Source organism: Ambystoma mexicanum, chromosome 3p (genome assembly GCF_040938575.1).
Source record: "Ambystoma mexicanum isolate Mex_15411 chromosome 3p, UKY_AmexF1_1, whole genome shotgun sequence".
NCBI classification, from domain to species: Eukaryota; Metazoa; Chordata; class Amphibia; order Caudata; family Ambystomatidae; genus Ambystoma; species Ambystoma mexicanum.
The window spans coordinates 1,224,546,050-1,224,570,640 of record NC_090925.1 but is presented as its reverse complement, the minus strand read 5'-3'; the positions used below and the strand labels follow the sequence as shown (position 1 = coordinate 1,224,570,640).

The 24,591-nt window shown below is 46.7% G+C and overlaps 1 protein-coding gene across 1 annotated transcript in view; it reads left to right on the top strand.

Moving 5' to 3' along the window:
• Nucleotides 1–24,591, top strand: part of PFDN1 (prefoldin subunit 1) — a 243,689-nt gene that overhangs the window by 148,732 nt on the left and 70,366 nt on the right. The window contains exon 3 of the mRNA XM_069652679.1: nucleotides 16,461–16,545. Coding sequence (XP_069508780.1) covers nucleotides 16,461–16,545 — 85 coding nt within the window. The remainder of the gene's footprint in view (nucleotides 1–16,460; nucleotides 16,546–24,591) is intronic.

The window sequence follows — 24,591 nt, the reverse complement described above, 5'->3', positions numbered from 1 at the left end:
TGACATACAGTGTTTTGGACTGTGTATCTGTTGTTGTTGTGATGTCTAGAAAGTTAAGTTATTATTTGCTCGAGTTGGAGATGAATTTGAGAAACCGGTTTTGAATATTGATGTAAGAAATTCTTGGAGTTCTGTTGATGTACCCTTCCAGATGACGAATATGTCATCTGTGTACCTTTTCAATTCGGTAATGTTCTTCAGGAAGGGATTAGTGGTATGGAAGATTTTGGAGAGCTCAAAGAATTTCATATATAGATTAGCAATGCTGGGTGCTAATGTGGCCCCCATTGCTGTCCCCTGGATCTGTTGGTAAAAGTCGCCGTCAAAATGGAAATAGTTTTCTTGTAGACTCATCTCGGCGCACCAAAGGATGAAAGAAATAGGGGTATTGCCCACTGTATGATCATTCAATAGCTTTTCTTCAAGCATATCGATGGGTTCTTTCTGTGGGATGCTAGTGTACAGTGCCACCACGTCTAAACCCAAGAGAATTTCTGTGTCTGATTCAAAAGGTAGGCCTTCCACTAGTTTGATCATTTGGGAGGTATCTTGTATGTATGATGCCATCTTTCGAACAAGAGGTTGAAGAAAAGTATCAGTGAACCTAGATAATGGTTCGAGTACTGATTCCACACCTGACACGATTGGTCTGCCTGGCGGGTTGGATAGAGACTTATGAATTTTAGGCAAAGTATAAAACTGGGGTATTCGAGGTTTGGTTTTAATAAGAAAGTCCGCTTCCTTTGGTGTAATCCACTCCCTTTGTTTAGCTTTTTCAACTTTTTGCACAATGAGTTCCTTGAGTTTGTCTGTGGGGTCACAATCGAGATGCCGATAGTTGTCCAAATCGAGTAGTTGTCTATTGCATTCCCGTTTGTATTTGTCTTTGTCTTGTATTACTATTGCGCCCCCTTTGTCCACCTTTTGGATAACAATTTTGTCATTCGTAAGTAGGTCTCTCATTGCATTTTTTTTATTACGTGTGGTCATGGTCATAAACGTCCTTTTGTTCTTGGTGGTCTTCTCCAATTGCTCTAAATCATGGAGTACACATTTCTGTAATACCTTGGCCTCTGCGGTTTGTGCTTGAATGGGGACACTGAATGTAGATTTGTTGTGTAGCTTAGAGTCCGAGTTTTCAGGTTCAGAGTCAATACCATCAAAGAATTGTAAAAGATGGATTTTTCTCATAAAAGTGAAGAATTCTTGTCTAAATAGAACTGGTGCCTGTAGTGGAGAGAAACAAGGGATGGTATTCCCCTTATTTTTTTATTTCGAAGAAAGACGGGGGATTGAGACCCATCATGGACTTGCGCAGTTTGTACAAACTCCTCAGGAAGGACAGGTTCAAGATGGTTACTGTTTCTCAAGTCCTCCAGGCCCTTCAACTTCAGGACTGGTTGGTGTCTCTCGACCTCAAGGATGCTTATTTTCATGTGCCGATCCATCCAAAGCACAAGAAGTACCTGAGGTTCGCGGTTGGCGACTCACACTTTGTTTCGGGTCCTGCCGTTCGGATTGACCTCCGCCCGAGGGTCTTCACCAAGCTCATGGTGGTGGTGGCAGCGTATCTCAGGAAAGGTGGGATTCCCGTCTCCCCCTAACTGGATGATTGGTTGATCAGGGGGCGCTCACCCGAGCAGGTCCTGGATCATCTGTCCGTCACCTGCCCCTCCCTTCACAAGCTGGGCTTCTCCCTCAACTTAAAGAAGTACCACTTGATGCTAACACAGAGGCTCCAGTACATCGGAGCAGTGCTCGACACATCCCTGGGGCAGTGTTTCCCTCCCCAGGTGAGGGCTCTTCACATTCAGCAGATGGTGCACAAGTTTCAACTTGCCCAGACGCTCCTGGCATTCGAGTTCTTGAGGTTGCTCGGCCTCATGGCATCCTGCATTCTTCTGGTGCCAGAGGCCAGATTGCAGATGAGATCTCTGCAATGGGCCCTCAGGCTCCAGTGGTCACAGTCCTCCGGCAGGATGTCGGACCCCGTTCAGGTGCTGCCCTCGGTCGCCTAGGACCTTGTGTGGTGGGCCGTCGAAGGCAGTCTGATGAGGGGGGGCTCCATTTTAGCTGCCCTGGCCGGAGTTGACGATCGTGACGGACACATCCCTCACGGGATGGGGAGCTCATGCCAACTAGTTGACAGTCAGCTGTCCTTGGTCTCCATCGGAGTCCAGACTCCATATCAATCTGTTGGAGCTGCGGGCCGTCAGGCTTGCCCTGAAGGCTTTTCAGCCAACTGTGCGAGGGAAGAATGTCCAGATTCTGACGGACAACACAGTGGCCATGCACTACCTCAACAAAAAGGGGGTGTGGGCAGGGTCACTTCCTCTGTGCAGGGAGGCGATGCAGCTCGGGTTCTGGGCCATCCAGCAGGACGTTTCGATCTCAGCAGTTCATCTGGCCGGAGACAAAAACGAGACGGTGAATGCTCTGAGCAGGCAGAGCGCGATCTCTCACGAGTGGGAGCTGGCTCCGGAGATTCTCGTGGAGATCTTTGCCCTTTGGGGGACCCCTCAAGTGGATCTCTTCGCCTCCAGTGTCAACCGGAAGTGCGAAAGATTCTGCTTGCGGGATTTTCCTCCAAAAGGAGCCTTAGGAGACGCGTTCATGGTGGAGTGGTCCTTCCCACTGCTATACGCGTTTCCTCCAGTCCCCGTTATCCCGCAAGTGCTGCGGAGGCTACGGTGGTTCGGTTCCCGGATGATCCTCATTGCCCCGGCATGGGCCCGGAGGACGTGGTACCCGGACCTTCTCGACTTGTCCATCTGCCCTCCATGTCGTCTTCCCTACCGAGACGATCTGCTCTCACGGGAGAGGGGTCAGGTTCTCCATCCAGAGGTCAGGTCCCTCAACCTTCACGCTTGGCTTCTGAAAGGTTGAGGTACAAGGATTGGGACCTCCCTGAAGACGTGATGGAGGTGTTTCTTTCGGCCAGACGGCCGGTGACTAAGTCCCTGTACCGTTGCAGTTGGAGAAAGTTCTGCGACTGGTGCAGGGTTCAGAATGTGGATCCTTTTTCATGTAACATTCCTGTGGTTCTGTCTTTTTTGCTTTCGTTGGCCCACAGGGGCCTGCAAGTGGGTATTGTTGAAGGTTACCTGGCGTCGCTGTCTATATTTAAGCGCTCGTCTGAGGAGCGTTTCTATTTCAAAATTCCTTTAATTTCTCAGTTTCTCAAAGGACTCACTAATGCGTTTCCGCAGTCACCTTTCCAGGTGCCTGGTTGGGATTAGAACCTTGTGTTAGGGAGAATTCTCTGTTTAGGCTGAATTTCCTAACCTAGTGAGTCCCCCAGCAGCTTTGCTGGATTTTTGGGGTTTATTTTTTTCTCCTGCCAAGAGTGAGACTCTTTTACCCTCATTCTTGGGCATGATTTGAGTGTGTTTCTTTGACTCTAGATGTGTTTAATGGGCTATGGGGTCTTTTACTCCATAGGGCTTCATGTGTTTTTGTGATGTGTGTTACACAGCACCCTCAGTGCAGTAACACAGGAGTGTCATAGTGACTCCCCAGTATAGGCTCCATCCCCTGGGACTGACTACTGTCTCCCAGGGCCTGTAAAGTCACCATTAAATTCTGAACAGAACCAGTACAAACCATCATATTGTGGACGCACTGGAGGTGGCACTTCAATTGCCCCGGGGTCTGTTAGTCGAGGGGGCACGTCTCCGTCTCCCCCTGAGCGAGTTTTGGCTGATGGCAGTGGATACTACTTTTTATATTCAACCGCGAATATTTCTCTATGGGATTTTCCCATTGTTCGAGACTGCTATCTTTATTTATTTAATTACGATAGCCTCGAACATACCGCCGGTTTATTTAATTAATATGAATTCTCCGGTTGGTATTTTTTGCCAAAATTCTGTTCTAAAATGGCATTTGTGTTCTCTTCTGTGACTCCAACCCAAGTCGAGCCCTTTGTTCCACTTTTTGGCGGGCTTCTCCACAGAAGCCCTCCAAAGTGGTGCCACTCTGTCTGGGTACTTAGGAGGAGTGGAGGGGGATTTAGGCACCCTGGACTGAGTTGCCTAGGCAGCTCAAGTCGCACTCCGTCCTGATTGGCCCAAGTGGTGAGCTGACCACTAAGCATGTTTGAATGACAGCTAGGCTGAGTGAATGGGGGTTTTCTGCATAAAAGCAGGGCTTTGGGGACTGGAACTTCAGAAGTCGCCACAGGACCTAAGAATCCGACGAGGGAGAAGCTGAGCCGACCTGCCACGATGACACCAACGGTGGAGCCCTGCTGGACCATCTCACCACTTTTCCCAACGACAGAGGAGATCTCCCGCCGGAGAGTCTTCTTCCTTTGACTGGTGGGGATAACCAGTTTCACTGTCTTTTTCGCCTTCCTGACGTATCTCGTGGCCGCCTTGCCTGTGCCAAGCACCCCAGCAACCGGGATACCACGTTTTACCACGACCACAAATTAAAGGGTAATACCTTTAACCGGAAAACTCCGCGGCTGGTTTCTTCCCTGACAGTGCAACGACCTTCATCTTTCCTCCAAGTCGAGATCTTCTCTTCCCCTGGACGACAACGAGACTTGCACACGCTGCCAGGAACAACTGCCCCCGCTGGAGGATCCTTCCCACTTAAGGTACCGTGTCCCGCCCGGCTTCCCTTGCCATCGACTGTACGGGGTAGATTTAGCCCCCGGCTTTCGAACCTGGGTTAGCCTGGGACACCCTGGCTAAACTTTTCTGAGCCTCTCTAAACTCTTTTCGAACTCTCTGCAAGACTTTCTAAGCCTAGTGTAACTGTGTGATCTTGGGCGCATTTGTGCTCTGCTCTCTCTAAGAGTGGGCCCAGCCTATGGACTTCGGCTCACAAGTGACTTTTGCTCTACTGCCTTGCTAATAGTGTTCTTAAACCTTAGAGTGGTGTACCTTCCCATATTCTTTTTCCCTCTCTTCTTCATAAACTTATTGGAGTGCCATCTACAGTTAAGCGCTCACCTCTGTATGGAAATAAGTGGTGTTAACTAAGACTTCTCTGATAAGGAACAACGGGTATATATATTATAAATAGTAATTGTGTTTAGAGTGTTTTACCATAAGAGTGCTGGAGTGTTTCAAACAGTGTTTTTAAATAAATAATTATATACTTTGATACCAAAGCTCTGGTCAGTGTTTGCTTGTATTGTTGTATCTGAGTGCCTATTGTGTATACTTTGCATACTGCCTAAATCTTGTTGAGAGAGGTCTGACTGCTCCGCCACAGCTACCGGGTAAATCTGGGTGGTACAAACTGCTACCAAGTGGGTTTACTGCTAACACCTGCAGTCCTAAATCTTTTGCAGTGTTCCCAAAGGGAACTGCACAGGTTTCTGCCTAACACCCTGTTCTGAAATTCCTTATGGGTGCTCCATTTGAGCCTTTACATTCTTGTCCTGTGAGGCTGTTAACTCTTAAAACTGTGTTTTTAGTTGTGGTCACTTCCGCTCGCAGAGTGACTGAGTTGCATGCACTTTCAGTTAAGCCACCCTTCACTGGGTTTCATAAGGACAGGGTTGTCCATGGAGTTCGTCCTTCCTTTCCTCCGAAGGTGGTGTCGGAATTTCATTTAAGCCAGAGGGTTGTTCTTCCGGCATTTTATCGTCCTCCACATACTGGTAAGGAAGAAGAGTCTCCATAGGTTGGATCCTAGGAGAGCTTTAAGTTTCTACATTTCACGCATGTCCCGGGTCAGAGTGGATGATCAGCTCTTTATTGGTTACGCTGGAAGCCGTTTGGGAAAGCTGTGACTAAGCAGACTTTGTCTAGATGGATTATCTTGGCAATTTCTGAATGTTACCGCCTGGCGGGTAAGGACCCTCTGGTAGGCTTACGGGCCCATTCTACTAGGGGTATGGCTGCCTCTACTGCCCTGCAGAGGGGTGTTCCTATTCGTAACATCTGTGAAGCAGCCACATGGGCTTCAGTTCATACTTTTGTACAACACTACTCCCTAGATTCTTTCCATGGGCAGGATCTGGCCTTTGGCAAGGTGGTCCTTTACTCTGCAATTTGATTGGGCATTCTAAATGTCTATATTCTAAATTCTTTTTCCCTCCTCCATACGTTGGTACTGCTTTGGGAGTCTCTCATAGATATGGAATACGTCGGAGGACCCAATCCCCTCGAAGAACAAGTTACTCTCTTACCTGGTAACGTTCTTTCGATGGGATGGTCCGACGTATTCCATATCGCTCCCTCCCTACCTGCCCCGCTACAGAATTTCTTATACGATTGCAGCTTGCGTTTCCGCAAGGCTTTCTGTGTTCATACTGGCAGTGGTTTGGTGCTGCCCGTTCTGGGGAAAAAACTACAACTGAGGCTACGGGCGTCGTGTGTCCTACTTATAACATCCGGTGACGTCGGCTCGACGGAGGCCCTCGAGGACGACGTATCGACGTCATTGATGCAGGACGCAGACGCCGAAAGATTTTCCGAAGCAGCACAGCTGTGGTGATTACTGTCATAGATATGGAATACGTCGTCGGACCATCCCATCAAAAGAATCTTACCAGGTAAGAGAGTAACTTGTTCTTCTGAAAGGACGCCCACAAATAAACCCTCAATCAACAGTTCAGACATTCCCATTATGGAAACAGCAATTGACTTATGGAGTAAGGGGAAACCTGAAACCAACAAAACAATTTATAAGGTACATTGGCCATGACAAAAATATTTGGAGACCTCAGAAACTATCATTAATAGACGGCACGGATGTTCCTAATTTCTACGGCCAAAAAGCACCGCCAAATTTACTTAATGGTAGGTTAGCCCACCAGGACAACAGGGGCCGAAAGCAAAGTTTGCAGAATATTGAAATCCCAGAAGCAATGTTGTTGGAAAAATCAATAATGATGGAACAAAATAGTCAGACTACGGAAACATCGACACAAACAATTCTTGAGAAAACAAAAAACCAAATGTCACAAACCATGCAATCAGGGGGAATACAGGACATACATTTGCCTGTACAATTGCCATCAACAAACATAAATTCCCCGTTCAAGATCGATAGCCCTAGGAGTGATGGACAGCGGCAAACACCATCTGAAAAGGACAACTTTCATACGGTAATCAGAATGGTGGCATTCCTAGCCCCGTTTTTGAAGTTGCACGAAGACGCAACCGACACATTGAAGATCACACCACACTCCTGGCAATGGTACACTCAAAGGTGATCTTTAATGAGGGTTTCATTACCGCATTACAACACATTATGGATAACGTTGAACACAAAATCTCCCAAATCCTAAAGATCGTCTTGGAACCTATCATGAAGGAAAAGAGTGATAGATGGAAGACCTTGAGAAGAGAATCTCTAGGGGGGGGTTATCCAACCCAGTGAGCCCAAATACAGACATGGAGGCCATACAGCCTAATAAGGACACATTGAGTCCCCAACCATTGAGTGAGGAGAATAAACCAATGGCAATACAGGAGTTGACAAAAGAAGGAACCCAAAATAACCCTGAAAAACCTAATGATTCAGTGAGAGAAGAGGTGGAGTTTGGGAACGACAGAAACCCAGAAATACAAGCAGAGCAAATAATCCCCGCAAATCTTGATGGTAATGCTATGAACAAGATCTCCAAACCCCAAGAGGATAACCTGGTCGACCAGAAATCAAAACGTGCCCGTAGCAAAAGGAAAAGTCTAATTGAAACGCCCATTACAGGGCAAGAGACGTGTTGACAAAGAGCCTGTAACAAAGGGAAACAGCAAACCGGAAATATGTGAAATATTTACAAAAAAAGTTAAGATTGTTTCGAATAAAACAATAATACCTGCGAGGGAGAAGACGGCAGGAAGGGTCGAATGGAAATTTAAAACCGACCCAGGTGCCACAGCTGATAAATGAATAAAATACTGAAACTCAACAAATGGCACACAAATCAAATAAAAGCAAAGCGTTTATTAAAAGCCTGACAATGCCCAAAGAAAGCAGTTGTGCAAAACCTGTCAACTCACAAAGAAGTTGGAACAACATAAGTACTGTGGACAAAATAACCCTTGACCCTGACGAACCACATCTGGAAGACAACTCAGACTTAATGGAGATGTCAACATACTCCATATCAAAAGAGTCGTACACCAGATTGTGGTCAGGAACGTGTAAATTCCTCTGAGACTGAAGGGGAGCAATCAGAAGAGGATGACTTCGGGGCAGACGATGAAAACCGATTGGAACAACGGACAAACGAGAGTAATTCCTAAACATAACCCAAAACCGAACAAGATCTTGATGCATAAAGCAAACTGGCCGGGCAAAACAAAAACAAGGGAAACCCACCAAGCCGAAGAGCTGGACACAAAACTCTGGAAAGGGCCGAAATAAACAAAACGTAGTACCAGTACATAATCTGGAGGCCAAACAGTTCACGACAGTGCTGAATTTAGAGGAGCCCAATCACAGACAATCCCAACACAGAGAAAGTCGTCAAGACAACCACAAACCGGAAAAGGAGCTAAATAATGCACTGGAAGACCAGCGGCCTATCCCGCTCAGGCCTTCCAGTTCCATGCAGACCGGCGTAGCGAAAGGCAGATCGTTAACACTGGAAAGAATTTGACATCTAAATGGACTGATTTTAAATCGTCTGTTCCATCAGATCCCGGCACTGTCTAATCCGTTCAACTGATGTGGCACTAATAGAATTTTCTGAGAAAACGCATATTGACAGAGTACAAATCCATATTGTATCACAAGTAGTGTACCAACTCCTTTTGGTGGAGGTGCAGACTCTGGGGTCCATGGGCTTTGACTTAAACAAAAAAATTATCAAACAAGAAGTTGGAAATCAAACCAGGAAATCCCACTTTCAGGAAGCCTATGAATCCCATTAAAAAAAGCGCTGTATCAGCCCCAGGTGCCTCAGACCTTGGACGAAGAACAGGCAAGATGGAAATGGCTGGCCAAACTGGCTGCAGAAAAAATGTAAAACCAATAATGTTCAAAGGAAATCGTAACAAAAGAATGGACACTTATAACTTGGAACGAATTTTCCAAGGAAGACCCAGAAGTTTTAGGTCTTCAAGAAACATGGCTAAGAGAGACCCCAATGATGGAAGGATACTGTGTCTTTGTAAATCAAGCCATGAAAGGGTTTAAAGGAAGACCAATGGCAGGGCTACTCATAGCAATTAAGGATGACTTCAAATGGACGGTTCTGAGCGCTGTGAATCCGTCACCATATATACAGATTCTGGTGATGATACAGTTAACGAAAGCCCAGGTGACAACTCAAGACGGGATCTTAATCCTAATAAACATATATTGGACACCCGGGACTAACACAAATAGTTCCCTACCAAGGGATATCCTGAGCCTAATTGATCAACAAAGAGAAAAATGGCTGGATCCCTTTAATAATAATTGTTGGATATCTCAACTGCACTTGCCTGGCTAAAAACAACATAATCAGGGATTAATCAGTTACAGCTGCATCTAAACAAAAACGAGGGTTAGCATGGAGAATGGCAATGCAGTCACAGGACTGTATAATCCTAAATGGGATTACAAACGGAGACATTGCAGGAAAGCCGACCAGGCACGGGGAAAAATCTGACGCAATATTGGATTATGTTGCTGTCTCAGCTAATATGTCAGGGTTCATTGATGAACTAGAAGTAACATCTACGGAATCAAGTGACCATAACCCGGTGAAGCTAACCTGCATTAACCTGAACAACAAAAACAAACAACAATTTTATGGACACGACCTGACAATCAACCCAGGAAGAAATAGGTTAAAAATTCAACCTACATATATCCCGGCTTTGACTAACAACCTACCTAATATGATTACACAAATGCAACAACAAAATCCCTTGCCGACTATTGATTATTTACTGTTGCTTAACATCTTCCAGACCACCGCCAATACCGGCTCAATCAAATCCAACAATGTCTCATCGACACGTATATGACAGGGCAATCGTTTTAAAGAAAAGACTTTTAAACAACTAAATAAAAGTAAACTGATGACTAGATCGGCTGAAATTCAAAAAATTAAGCAAAACTACCGTAATTGGTTAACAATACACAAGAAGACAATACTAAATCATGACTCGCAACAAATGCTAACGTCCATCTGTCAAAAAAATACGACGGGCACCTGGGCACTATTAAACGAAAAGGAAACACCACAAGATGCATTAACAGCTAACACGATTTTGGAAAGTCAATGGTCCATGTACTATAAGCAAGTGCAAGAGCCAGTTCTGGCGACATCCAATACCCGGGCCAGGAGAAGACAAGACCAAAGCCTTCTAGACATAGACACAGCAACATTGGAAAATATCATTAAAGAATTTGAGGGCTCTGGGCCCTGATGGGCTGACAAACGTGGGCTTAAAAAGTGACCCGGAAGAATGAGCAAAATTTCTACACAAATTGTTCAAGTATGTCCTAACATCTGGTAACGTCTCGAAGTCATGGAAGGAAAGCGTAGTGGTTCCGATTTTTAAAAAAGGATTGACAACTATCCCGGAAAACTACAGGCCGATAGCCTTATTGGACGTGGCAGGAAAGACCTTTGCCTCCATACTACTAAAAGCATTGATCAAATGGGTTGAAACATCTGGACATAGAGACCAATGGCAGTCAGGTTTTGTAAAAGTTGGGGAACTCCCCTGAACATCTTCATACTACATTTTGTAAAAGCTAAAACATTAAGAAACAACGGAGTGAAATTCTATGTAGGCTTTATCAACCTATCAAAGGCTTTTGACATGATCAAAAGACCAGAGCTTTGGGAAAAATTAACAAAGTGGAACTGCCCTGAAGTCATTCTTGACAACATTAAAGCGGATACATCAATTAAAGTGAGACTAAATAAAAAAGGCTTGCTGTCTGAGAAGATAATTACCAACATTGGCCTAAAGCAAGGGTGCCCGTGGTGCCGGAAATATACAATCTCTTTACATCTGATATTGAAGACACCTTTGCACACTTAAGAATCTTCCCGCCAAACATAGCAGGAGTCCCGGTAGAAAGATTAATCTATGCGGATGACAGTTTTGATTGATCAAACCGCGATAGGCCTTCAACATCAACTGACCACATTACAGAACTGTCGACATTAACAGCATGATCATCAATCTGAAGAAATCTAGAATCCTAACACTTGGCAAAACAACTAGGGTGAAAAACAAAAGAAAAGGATGGACGTAAACAACAAGAAAATCCTAGAAGTCTCCTCACTAACTTACCTGGGTGGCTGGCTTAACAATGACGAAAATGAGGAACCAAGAATTACTGACCTCAAAAACAAGGTAAAGAACGTGGCAGCCCAAACAAAAATCTTCTCTGAACGATTCTGCAGATTCTCATTGGCTCTGGTGGTGGCTTTCTATAGAGCTAAAGTCGTCCCGATTTTAGTCTATGGGGCGGAAACCTCATTCCTTCTGCCTGTCAAAACATGGTCGGTATTAGAAGGAATATTCTGGTTGAGTACACTTCAATTGCCCAAAACTTAACCGATCCAAATTGTTCAAAGAGAATTGGCTTTAAGATCATTAAAAGCAATATCGTAGTGGAAAATAATCCTCTTCTACAGAAAATGTATAGATGAAACCTCAACTGGGGGATTCAAAGTTCTGAAGAAAGCCATGGAAAATCATAATGAGCCCATATTAACTGAATGGGCCACAATTTGCCAAGTGATCTTAAGAAGCATTAATGAATCGGAAAAAACGTATAAAAAAATCCTGATGTAGTGAAGAAAAAACTATTTGAATATGACTGGATTCAGATACATGAAGTACAATGGTCATTAAGATTTTTGGTTCAAACCCTGCAAACTGAACAGATTGCCAAAGTACTTGTTAATTTTTCCTAACTGGTTCCTGCAAACTTCCTATTTAAGATTCCGCCTCAATCTATGGCTCTGTAGAGATGACTACAGGCAAAGGGGCAACGATGTCTCTAAGCACCGTAAACTCTGTCCGGACACAAAGGTAGTGGAAACCCTGAAACATTTAACACTTCATTGTCCATCCCTGCGTCATGAAAGACCGCTCTATCTTGGAGACATCTGGGAAAAATACCATATGAGAGAGACAGACATTTGGTGGAGAATTCTCCTTGAAAGGGAAAAAATGGCAATCAATTTAGCAGTGACAAAATTTATGTTGAAAATCTTTGAGAAAATTGCAAATACGACGGAAACTGAAAAGGAATCAAGAACAGTAGACTATTAAAAACCTGGAAATTAGGGTGCACATGTAGTTACCATTGGGACATTGTGAGAAAGAACTATATATCAACAAATAGAAGGACAGTTTGTTAGACCCATGCTGAGCCTTTATCCATGTTATCTTGCTGTACCTTGCATTACGAAGCATCTGTGAGATAAGTGCCTGTTCGCCATGAGTTGACAGTTTGAGCTATATGGACGTTTTATGCACTGAATACCCAAAGGTTTATTGCCTTCTGTTTTTTTTTCTGATTGGATAAACCAATGTGCTAACAAAAAATAAAAATAAATAATCTTTCTTGGCACTCTGCTATACTTCTGTATTCTCTGGGTTTTCTTGTTACCACAGGTTTTCTCGCTGCACCTGTGTCATGGGTTAACATTCAATTCTGGTCCTCAGCATTCTCTTGACTTTGCGACAAAGTGCTTTCCATACAACTCACTCTGTGGTTTTCACCCTTTTCCACCACTTTGCTTTCACAGTATACATAAGAGCTCATTAGTTGCTTTTCATTTTGTTCATAAATGTTCATCACTTGCTTTTAAGTGCTCATCACTTGGCTCATATATTCATCATAACTTTCCTTTAGTTCGGTATTCAGTATTACTTGTTTCACCTTTTTAAATGCACCCATAACTTGCAGCTTGCTCGGTATTCAAAACACCTCACTTTGGGTTCCAAGGCCAATTGTCACAGGTCTCAGTTCATTTGGCATTACCATGTGCCTGTTTGCAGCCCCAGGAGCGCCCCGGTATGAGTGTTACCATTATTCCACTCAACGGTATGCGGCACCTCAGGGCATCTTTTTGCTGACTTCCTTTTTGCCCCGTGTATGCTTTCCAGGAGCCCAGCAAGCAGCGCCCGCCAACTTCAAACCTTGCTGCTTTTTGTAGGTAGCTCTGCTCTTCCCCCACGAACACCACCAGCGACCTGTAGTGCTCGGGAGCCTTCAGTGGCCCAAAGCTCCGACTCTGGGCAGAAGGCAAAGGCTCATAGGTGTCTCGACCCTCACTGCATGCTTGGGCCCCAGCGTCACTTTCATCCTTCAGCAGCCCACAGTGTCCTTCGCGCCGACCACTCTCTAGCCTGCTCCTCCGTCCGCCGAGTCCTGTCCTGCAGGCAGGTTTCTCCTCTTCTGCCAGTGATCCTATCTTTTATGCACCTGTGGCATCTTAATTGGCTGCAGGTGCAAGTCCTTGTTTTCAAATTGCCTGACCACAATTAATCCTATTTGCGAGACATGCCTGTCTTTTGCAGTGGCATTCCTCTGTAGTCCTCTTCCTCGTCTCTGTACCAAAGTGGTGTGAATGAGTGGGTGTGTACACACCTAGTCGCATCTTCCTCGTCCCAGTTTTAAAGGGAAGTGGTTGTGTAAGATAGAGGGGGTGTCGCACTCCTGTCAGAGACTGTCAAATGCCGTTAATCAGCTGGGGTTATCCCCTCAACCAGAGGAAATCGGTTATGCCCGTCGCAGGACCTGGTCTTCCTAGGGGAGTGTTTGAACACTACCATTCAGCGGGTGTTCCCCACGCCTGAGATGCTTATGTCCCTCAGCAAGGCTTTGGGGCACTTTCTGGCACACGACCACCTCAGCATGGTGGTTCCAGCACATTCTTGGCCTGATGGCCTCCTATGTGCTCACTGTACAGCACACCAGCCTCAAACTGAGGAGCATCCAGCTCTACCTGGTGGTCAATTGGGATCAGGAGACAGTCTCAGACGGACAGGATGCCTATACCGATGCTCCTTCTGCCCGATCTTAGCTGATGGAGGACAATGTTTCAGTGGGAGCCCCCTTTACCCAAACAGAGCCTACCCTGGTGGTGATCGACACCTCTTTCGTGCTGGGAGGCTACTCTGGAGGGCTATGCGATTCATGGAGCATGGTTCAGGACGGAAGCCCTCCTACATAACAATCTGCTCAATAGGGGACAGCAATGCAGAAGCAAATCAGCTTGGTGTTCAACACCTACGTGTGGGAGTTGCATGACGACTCCTTGTTACCCCTGTTCCAACGTTGGGGGTTCGCAGACCTGGTTCACCGCTCCCCTGAATGCCAAGTGCCCCCGGTTTGCCTAATGGGCTGTTCTGGCTCGTGGGTCACTGGAAGATGCCTTACAAATCTGTTGGCACGGCCGCATGTGTTAAGTGTTCCCGACCACCCCTTTACTCCAATGGACCCCCTGCAAGCTCTGGGCATATGTGGGCTGCCGCCTCATCCTGGTTGCCCCCCCCCCCACTGGCTTTAGAGACCCTGGTTTTTGGATATGCTGCAGTTGTGCTTCCGGGGCCCTTTCCATCTTTGAATTCCCCAGCAGGGGTTTCCTGACGCAGCAGGGCGGGGTAGTGGAACTTCCAGACCTGGCCAAACTGGCCCTGGCACCTGGTTCCTGATCAACTGAGGCTTCAGTGTACTCCATTTTCAGATGACAACCGGGACATCATTCAGCAGGCCAGGAGGCCATCGACTCTGCCCCAATATAAGAGCAATGGAATAGGTTCTGTCATTGGGCTCGCGACAAAGGTCTGGACCCTGGCACCTGTCCTCTGGACGAAGTACTTGCCTTTTAAGCACACTTGGCTCGCTCTGGAGTTCCGGTGAATACCTGCTGTACGTATTTGATGGACATTGGGGCTTACAAGAATTCCCCTGAGCATGTGTTTTCGGCAGCCAACCCGGTGGTGAAGGCCCACCTTAAGGGGTTGTCTAGGCTTTTTCGTCCGGTGCATAGGCCTCATCCTGTCTGGGACCTCAGTGTAGATCTTGCAGCTTTGCAATGCAAGCCTTTTGAGCCGATGGCATCTTTGAATATCTGCTTGGTGATGCTAAAAACTGTTTTGTTGGTGGCTCCCACCTCTGCGAGCAGGTTTAGTGAGCTGCAGGCGTTGCCTTTGTGCAAGTCCTTCATCACAATTATCAGCGACAAGGTGATCTTGCGTACTTACCCAAACCTCTTGCCCAAGTTGGTCTCTCCGTTCCATCCAAATCCAGAGATCTGCCTGCCGGTGTTGTCTGAGGCAGAAAGGGCCCTACATTCCTTGGACCTCAAGAGGGTTCTCACGTTTTCTCTCCAACTAAATTCTTAAGGAAGTCTGAGGCATTGTTTGTGACTTTTGGGGGCTCATCCCCCGGCTCTCAGGCTTCCATTGGATGGTTTCGGCTATTTCGGAGGTGTACACAGCCATGGGTAAAGCTGTTCCTGAGGGAATTCATGCCCATGCCGGCAGAGCCAAGGCCACGGCCATCGCGTTTTAGTGACATGCTTCTTGGGATGTCATCAGCAAGGTGGGTACTTGGGGCCACTCCGTCAGCCTTCTGTAGGCACTACTCTCCGTACATCAGCTCCAGGCGCGATGCAGAGTTTTGTCAGGCGGTTCTGAATAACCTTTTTGCTTCTTCTCAAATATGAGGCAGGTTGTCGCAGATCCACCCTATGTTCTTATTTGGGGGAATCACCCACAAGGATGGAGGAAAGGGAACGGGACAAATGAGTAATTAAAGTTACTCATAGTGACTAGAGTACTCCTAATCCATAGTCCCCTTGCCTCAATATGTCCCACCCACCTTCCACTGCTTGTATGCCAGGGGCTAATATGTGCTAAGAGTATCCAGGTATCTAAGCGTCCGATGTGTTCAAAGGGGACTGAGGTGAGGTGCCGGGATCCACACCAACACTTTTTCGTGTGTGCCAGCCAGGTTGTGTCCACCAGAAGATGGTGCGTTGACATGGATAGCCTGCTTCCCTTTATGGTAAGGCTGGTATAGTTCCCGGGGTTCCTGCCTTTTCTTTTTTTATTTTTTTTTATTAATGTTTCTTTTTGCATTTTCAAACTAAGAGCAGCAGCAAAATGTGAAGGGGAACCCCACAATGAAACAATCCTCTTCCAAAATGTACTATTTGTACTTTTCCCTCTTTTATTTTTTTATTCTATGTTGTAGGTGAGCTTTTTGGCATGTAAATTCTGCACTGAAAATGTTTTGTGGTGAATGTTCTGCAATGAACGTTGCCCAGCACTACTTCTTGCTAGTCTCCATAATTTCCTTACTGTTCATTTTTCTGTATCCATGGCATGATCCCATGTTTTACGGGTGACTTTATCCAGGCCAATAAATACTTTGTGTTCTGCATAGTGATGGAAAAGCTGCCTTTCTTGTGTTAAATCTGGGGGGGGGCATGTGTTGTGTGTGTGTGTGTGTGTGTATATAAAGTTGACCATGTAGCAGTCTTGTTCTACATGCTATCTGTTTTTGTTTTCCTTCAGGTTCATCCTTCAGTCTAAGGAAGGAATCCACAGTCAACTAAAAGATAAACAAAAAGTAGCAGATGAGAAAATTAAAGAACTGGAGGTATTTTTTTACATTTCTTTATTTTTGAAGCACTTGGTGGAGTAAATCCAATTCAATAGTCAGTGGTGTTTAAGCAATATTACAACACCAGATTTAGTCAGAACATGTATCAGTTGGACATGTATAAAATGTCAAGTAATTGAAAGTACAATCCTTAATACAAACCTATTTTACGGCAGCACAAGTATATTCAAAATTCCGACCAAATGTATTTTTAGCGGCTAATGCTTGGTAGCAGAGTGATGTACAGTTCTTCATTATCATATGCCCATATAACATCCTGTAACCATGCCCCCATGTGGATGGTTCCTTCCAAGTCCATTTCAGTAGAATCGCTCTTTTGGCCAATAACAATCCCATACCCATATCTATCATACGGGTGTGCAATATTCACATTTGAATTCCCCCACGCGTTTCAGGTTGCACCCATTGGGTCTAGTGGATGGGCATGCCGATATGGTCTGCTCGCAAGCAGCGACAGCAGCCAAAGTGGAGTGAGCCTGTGTCCTTTCCAATCGTCCATTACCCAGTTGGTTGCATAGTGTGCTTGTGCCGCAAGTAATACTATTCCAAATCGGGGGCATTTGGGTCCCCGCTTTCGTACGGTCGGGCCAAGTGAGCCCTCTTCATACGTGCCTGACCACTTGACCAAAGAGGTGTACAGTCTGAGTTCCAGTAAGAACGCTTGACCTGGCCACATCAGTATGTTATGAAACATATTCAGTACTTTGGGTAGTATAATAATTTTTAAAGCTGGAGGTGTTCCTTGAATGTTTATTCGTACCACTCAGCCGGGCTTCAAAACATGCGCTAGCTATTGGGAATGGTAATTTATTCTTGGCGAGTAGGAAATGGTGTATTTTATACATTTTATATAGTGTTTTAAGCCAAAGCGCTTTACAGAAGCAACAGTGAATACATTACAAGCAATATGAGTCATGACTCAAATAACCGATAACAATATACAGAACAATTTACTGTGAGATATGAGTGAACTTTTATAGTATAGTACAGGACAGTTTTGAGAGAGCAGTAGAGAGGTGTCAGTTTGGTGATTGAAGAATGCAGGATTTTAAAGAAGTGCGGAAGGAGTAGTAAGAGGTGGTGGAGCGGATAGGGAGAGGGAGACGGTTCCAGTGAAAAGGAGCAAGAAGTTGGAAGGAACGGAAGCGGGATGGAGAACAGGGTGCAGGGGGAACAGTGAGTAGGAAATGATCAGAAGAGCAAAGTGGGCGAGAGGGGGAGGGAGGAAAGGTAGGATGGAGCAAGACCATAGAGAGATTTAAAGACCAGACAGAGGTTGAGTTGGGAATGAAAGGAGAGCCAGCCCAGTGAGATGAGAGAAGAGGAGATGGAATCGTGAAGAGAGAGAAGGCAGAGGGAATGGATGGCAAAGTGGGAGATAAATTTAAGGGGGGGTTAGATGTGAGGAAGGGAGACCGAAAAGGAGAGCAGAGCAATAGAAAAGTCTAGAGAAGATTAAAGAGGAAATTAGGAGTTTAGTGGCGTGAAAGGTAAGGAAGGGTCGGATTTTGCAAATGTTATAGAGATGGAAACGACAGGCACAGGAGGTAAGAGATGTGAGTGAAGGAGAGGTTAGAGTCGAAGTGTAGGCCAAGATTGCGGGCATGGGGGGAGATTGGGAGCTGGGAAGGAGGAAAGAGGATGGATGGATGGATGGAGGGAGGTGGGGATGGGGGATGGAGGGTATTAGTGGGAAAGAATAAGACTTCGGTTTTGTCAGTATTTAGGGAAAGAAAGTGTGAGGACATCCAGGATTTAATAGCAGAGAGGCAGGAAGAGAGCTTGAGATGAATGTCATGGATAAAGGAAGAGAAGGAGGGGAAAAGCTGGGTATCATCGGCGTAGAAGTGGTGAGAGACACCAAAGGACAAGATGATTGGAGCTAGAAGAGAGGTGTAGAGTGAGAAGAGAAAAGGGCCGAGCACGGATCCTTGGACACCGTAGTTTAGTGGGTAGGTGGGGTAGTGCTGCCACCTCAGTAGACTAAAAAGGTATGGTTGGATAGATAGGAGGTGTACCAGTTAAGGATGGAGTCTTTGAGGCCAAAGGAAAAGAGAGAGTGTCTAGAAGTAGGGGGTGATCTACAGTGCCAAAGGCTGCTGAGAGGTCAAGAAGAATAAGAATCGATGAATGTTTAGAGTAGCGAGCGGAGAGAAGGGAGTTGAGAACAGAGGTGAGAGCGGTTTCAGTGGAGTGGTTCGCCGAAACCCAGATTGATAGGGGGGAGGAGAAAGAGGTTAGAGGCGACAGTGGAGAGTTGTGAATAGACAAGGCGTTCAAGGAGTTTTGACAGGAAGTGTAGGGGAGAGATGGGGTTAAAGTTGGAAGCCAGATGGGGGTTGGCTGAGTGCTTTTTCAGGATTGGGATGATGGCTGCATGCTTGAAGGTTGATGGGGAAGGTAGAGGTAGCCAGACAAATGTTAAAGAAGGAGGTAAGGTATAAGGAGGGGGTACATTTTGGGAATGAGAGAGGTAGGAAGGGGGTCAGAAGGAGCGGCGGTTGGGTGAGTTTTAGACTGGAGGAGTGAAACCTCAGATTGAATGACAGGAGTGAAGGAGGACATGGTAGTGGATGGAGAAGTGGGAGGAGGTTGGGGGGAGTAAGAAGGGGAGCGGGAAATGTCTTGTCGAGTATGGACCTTGGAGGAAAAGAAATTTGCAAGATCAGTGGCGGAGAGAGGAGAGGGAATAGAGGCAATAGAATGATCAAGGGAGGGGAGAGAAGGCGGGTCAGGGTTTGGAAGATTCAGCGAGGGTGAGAAGTAAGCTCGTTTGGCAAAGTTGAGGCAGTTATCGTAGAGGGTGTGGTAGAAGTAGGTGGATTGGTTGGTTGGGGAGCAGTGTTTAAGCCACCGTCGTTCAAGGCGTCTGAGGAGGCGGCGCATGGAGGAAGGGTGCAGAGAAAGCCACTGTTGGGCAGGTTTGCAAGAAGGGTGGAAGGAGGTGAGAGGGTGTAGCTGGTTGAGACTGGAAGTGGGGGAAGAGGATAAGGCGGGCAAAGCCTCATTTGCAGAGAAAGGAGAAGTGAGAGAAAGGGGGAGGGAAGAGGAACAGGAGGTGTAGAAAAGAGAGGGATTGAAGTTACGCATGTCGTGCCGGGAGAAAGAGGCAGGGGGCGCGGGGGAGGAGAAGAGGAAGGGGGAGTGAGGGAGACAGAGTAGAGTGGTCAGATAGATAGTTGGGAAGGGTGGATATAGCTGAGGCCTTGAAATGAGATAAAGATAAGGTCGAGAATGGAGCCAGAGAAGTGCGTGGGTGGGAAGAGGAGAGGGATAAGAAGGTAGAAGTCAAGTATAGAAAGGAAAGAAGAAGTAGGGGGATTGGCAGAGAGATGGAGGTTAAAGTCGCCAGGAACGATTAGAGGTGTGGAACTGGGGGAGATGAGGCTTAGGAGGTGGTCAATATCCTAGTAGAAGAATCGGAGAGGGCCAGGTGGACGGTAAATAATGAGAAAAGAAATGGCATGCAGAGAGTTGAAGATTTTATACATGTATTCAAAGGAAGGGAAGACTGGAAGAGGAGAGGAACAGGGAGTTGAGAGGCACTTGGGTTGGAAAAGAAGACCAATGCTACCTCCACGGCCTGTGGGTTGGGATACATGGGTGAAGGAAGAGGAGGAGGAAGTGAGAGATGCAGGAACAGAAGTATTGTGGAGGGGGGGACAAGTTTCTGGTGAAGGTTCAGACGTAAGAACAAGTCCAGGAGAGCAGCAGTTTTGTTAGTGATCTCGCATTCCATAAGGCGACGTTGATGATGTTAGAAGTTTTTAGATATTTGGGGATAGATGACATTGTGGTATCTAATTGAGGGGTTAAGGCACTGGTTGGAGTGGGGGTGGTGGGGTGAGGAATAGTTGAGAGTAGAGATAGTCATGATGATAAGGCAGAGAGATTTGGGGGAGGGCAAGGTAGTACAGCGGGGAATGGAGGGGCAAAAAGGGTGAGGCTGGTAGCCGGTATTACGCATGCCTGAGAGCACAGTTGGAGTGGAGTGGAGTGGAGTGGCGTGGTTGTGGGTAGATAAGTCGTAAATGGGAGCTACCGTACTCTCTGTGACTGTAGGGGGGTTGCCAGTGGCAAGTGGGAAAGGTCAAGCAAGTTGTACGTGCTAGCAGGTGGAAATGGCTGTTTAATCTCTTGGTAGGAGGTCTCAAGATGTGTAATGACACAAGGTGCGGTGGGTGAAGGGAGATGGCACCAGGAGTTAAATCATAAAGTTGGTGGCCAGAGGGGGAGTGATGATCGGGTGATTATGGATCTGTGCAGTCAGTGGGTGGGAGCTTAGCAGTTATGTAGGATCAAGGGGAGTGGGGTAAGCAGGCTGTGGGTGAAGTGAGAAGGTGGTGGTAGCTAGCATACAACACTGGCGACAATGATTGATGAGCAAGAAGGTTTTTGTTTGAGAATTGGGGCAATTTAGGCAGGCAAGCAAGAGCGGTTACAGCAATTATTTGATCATACAGGTGCATTGAGTGTGAGCTGTTGTGCAGGAGAGCGACCCAATGAGATGGGAGTAGCCAGGAATGCAGGAGAGCGTGGCCAGAGAGTCGAAGGTGTTGATTGAAGGGGCCACAGTCCACACAGACAAAGGTTGCGTTGGCAGAAGGAACCTGGTAGCAGTCCACTGGTCGGGAGGCAATGGAGCGAAGTTGCAGGGAGGGGGGCACTAACTTGAGAGATTCTCGTTGAGGAGGCGAGGGGGGCGGGAGCAGACAGCAGCTGGGGATCGGACCTCGACACAAGGGCTCCTCTCAGGAGGGAATGGAGGACGCTGTAGTGTTGAGGGCATCCGCTGAGGAAACCTCAGTTAAGGCGAAGGTGTGGAGTAGCTTAGGTAGAGGAAGTCTCCGATAAGTCAGTGTCAACGATCAGCCAGGAGGAAGTGGTTGTAGAGGAAGTTCTTGCCAGGGAGTCAGGGAAACAAGGTCCGTAAATGAGGGAGATGAGTGGTCTCTGGATGGCAGGGAAACGGCTGTAGTCCAGCAGCGCAGATCGGTGGCTATGTATGACAAAGGGGAATCCAGCATGTGGAGCAGGGGCGCAGCCCCATAGTTCAGACCAGTGGCCGTGCCTGTGTCATGTCAGCGGTCCCCACCGAGGGAGCAAGCTAAGAGGGAGGCGGGCCAAGGCCGCGGGAGATATGGGCGGCGCACTGCCAAAGAGTCCGGCAACAGCGGCCACAGAGCAGTTCTCACCGAGGGGCAGAGAGCAAAGGAGGGAACGAGTGAAGCTGCTGGCGAGAACACGACCTGCATGGTGACCCAGCGGGGTCCGCAAGCTGCGTTCCATTCAAACGGGGTTGTGATTCTTGAGAAGAAGTTTGTTCAGCAATTCCAGAAGTGTAAATAGGTAGAAACGTGCAGAGTAGGAGGAGGAAATTGTGGTTTATATTGCTTTCATTGTTAGGCAGAATCCTGTGCAGCTCCCTTGGGGAACACTGCAAAAAGATTAAACTACAGGAGCAGCAGTAAACCCAATTGGTAGCAGTCTGCACCACCCAGATTTATCTGGTAGCTGTGGCTGAGCAGTCAGACTTCTCTCAAGAAGAGTTGGGCAGTATACAGAGCATACACAATAGGGCCATACATACAGTAGAACAAGCAAACACTGACCAGAGCTTTGGTATGAAAAGTATATAATTATTTAACACACTTTATGGAAATACATTGGCACTAATATCAAGCAAGTTCCAACACAGTCACTATAAGTATATACACCTCCCTAGTTAATTATTCAACAAGTCTAGGTTAACACACCATTTATTAATAAAACAGTGAGCGCGTAACCTTAGATGGCACTCCAATTGTTAAAAAGGGAGAGAAAAGGCAGAGCATGGAAATAACACAGTACCAACACTTTAAAGAACCCCCGGCAAGGCAGGAGAGGCAGGGTCTACTGTAGAGCCAAAGTTCATAGGCCAGTCCCACTCTTAGAGAGAGCAAGGCTGAATGTGCCCAAGATCACACAGTGGAAATGCACTCAAAGTCTTTGCAGAAAATGTCAAGCGGTTGGATCAGTTCAGAAAGATAAAGTTAGAAGGTTTGGAGGCCAACCCAGTTGGAGAGTCAAGGATTTACAGAACACCTTGGACAGTCCGTTGCAAGGGAGGTCAGGCGGGACACAGAACCTTAAATGGTGAGAACGTTCCAGCGGAGGCAGTTGTTCCTGGCAGCGGTTGCAAGTCGTGGCTTCGACCAGAGGAAGAGATGATCTTGACGAGGAAGAAAGCTGGAAGTCTGTGCACTGCCAGGGATGAAACCAGCCATGGAGTTCCCGATTAAAAGGTGCGACCCTTTTATTCGCGGTCAGTGGTGAAGCGTGGCTATCCGGACGCCGGGGTGCTTGGCACGGGCGATTCGACCACAAGACGTCCTGGAAGGCGAAAAAGGCGAACTGGTTGGTCCCACCAGCTCAAAGAGAAGAAGACTCTCCTGGAAGAAGATCTCCTCTGTCGTTGGGGAAGTGGTGAGTTCTTTACAGCAGGGCTCCACCGGTGGTGTCGTCGTTGTAGATGGCTCAGCTTCTCCCCTCTTTGGATTCTTTAGGTCCTGTGGCGACTTCTGAAGTTCCAGTCCCCAAAGCCCTGCTTTTATGCAGCAAAACGCCCATTCAACAGCCTAGCTGTCACTCGAACATGCTAAGGGCCAATCACACAAGAGTGCGACTTGAGTTACCGAGGCAACTCAGTCCAGGGTGCCTAATCCCCCTCCCACACATCCTGTAGACCCCAGACAGAGTGGCACCATTTGGAGGGCTTCTGTGCAGAAGCCCGCCAAAAAGTGGAACAAAGGGCTCGACTTGGGTTAGAGTTTCAGAGGCGAACACAAACGCCATTTTAAAACCGAGTCCTGGCAAAAAGACCCAACCGGGGAATTAATATTAAATAAATAACTCGGCGGTATCTTTAACATTGCACCAAAAAGTGGTGCGTTTAAAATCCATGGGAAAATCCCATAAGAAATATTCTGGTGGAATATTTTGCGTGGTATCCACTCCCACCAGCCAGAAACTCGACAAGTGGGGGACTGGACAGTGCCCCCTTGGAAAACAGTCCCAGGGGCAATCGAATTACCCCTACTAGTACTTCCACAATATGATGGTTTGTACTGGTTCTGTTCACAATTTGGGACTAGTAAAGCCAGTGGTGACTTTACATGTCCTGGGAGGCAGTAGTCCGTCTCAGGGTATGGAGTCTATGTTTGGGGGTCACTATGACACCCCTGTGTTACTGCACTGAGGGTGCTGTGTAACACACATACCAAAAACACATGAAGCCCTATGGAGTAAAAGACCCCATAGCCCATAAAACGCATTCAGTCAAAGGACATTCTTAAATCCTGCCCAAGAGTGGGAGAAAAAGAGTCTCACTCTTAGCAGGAGAAAGAAAATAAACCCCAAAAATCCTACAAAGCTGCTGGGGGACTCACTAGGTTTGGGAAATTAGCCTTAACAGAGAATTCTCCATAACATTCATGCCGTTTGATTCAGCCTGAGAAGGGGAGACGCCGGATCAGGCTTCCGATGATTCTGCACCCCCTGCTGTGCTGCGTGCATGTTGAGAATTGGGAGGGCAACTGACTTTTTATGCCAGGCTAGAAGATGCAACTTTACATTTGTATCCCTGGCCTAACTTTCCGTCGCAGATACAGCAATATTTGGTTTGTTCAAGTGGCTATAGCCTAGTACGGTTGTCCTGTTTGTGCAATTTTTAAAACCAATTGTTTTTACTTTTTTGTGCTCCCAATGTTTTATTGTTAAGATGGAACAACCATTTGAAAGAGGAGCTCATTCCCCTTTCCTACGTTCCCCCACCCTCCCACCTGTAACACTTTATGTATGGCCCAGTCCTACAATCCCCCTCACCTATAGTACCAGAAAACACCAGTTCTTGCAAAGCATATAAAGAAGAAAAGGAATTAATTTCACAGCTCGTGGCACACGCCTGACCTCTGCAACTGCCAGCTTCCATTTTTCAGTACAGATGTTTGTTTAGGTGCTGTGATTAGATTGTGCATTTTTTGT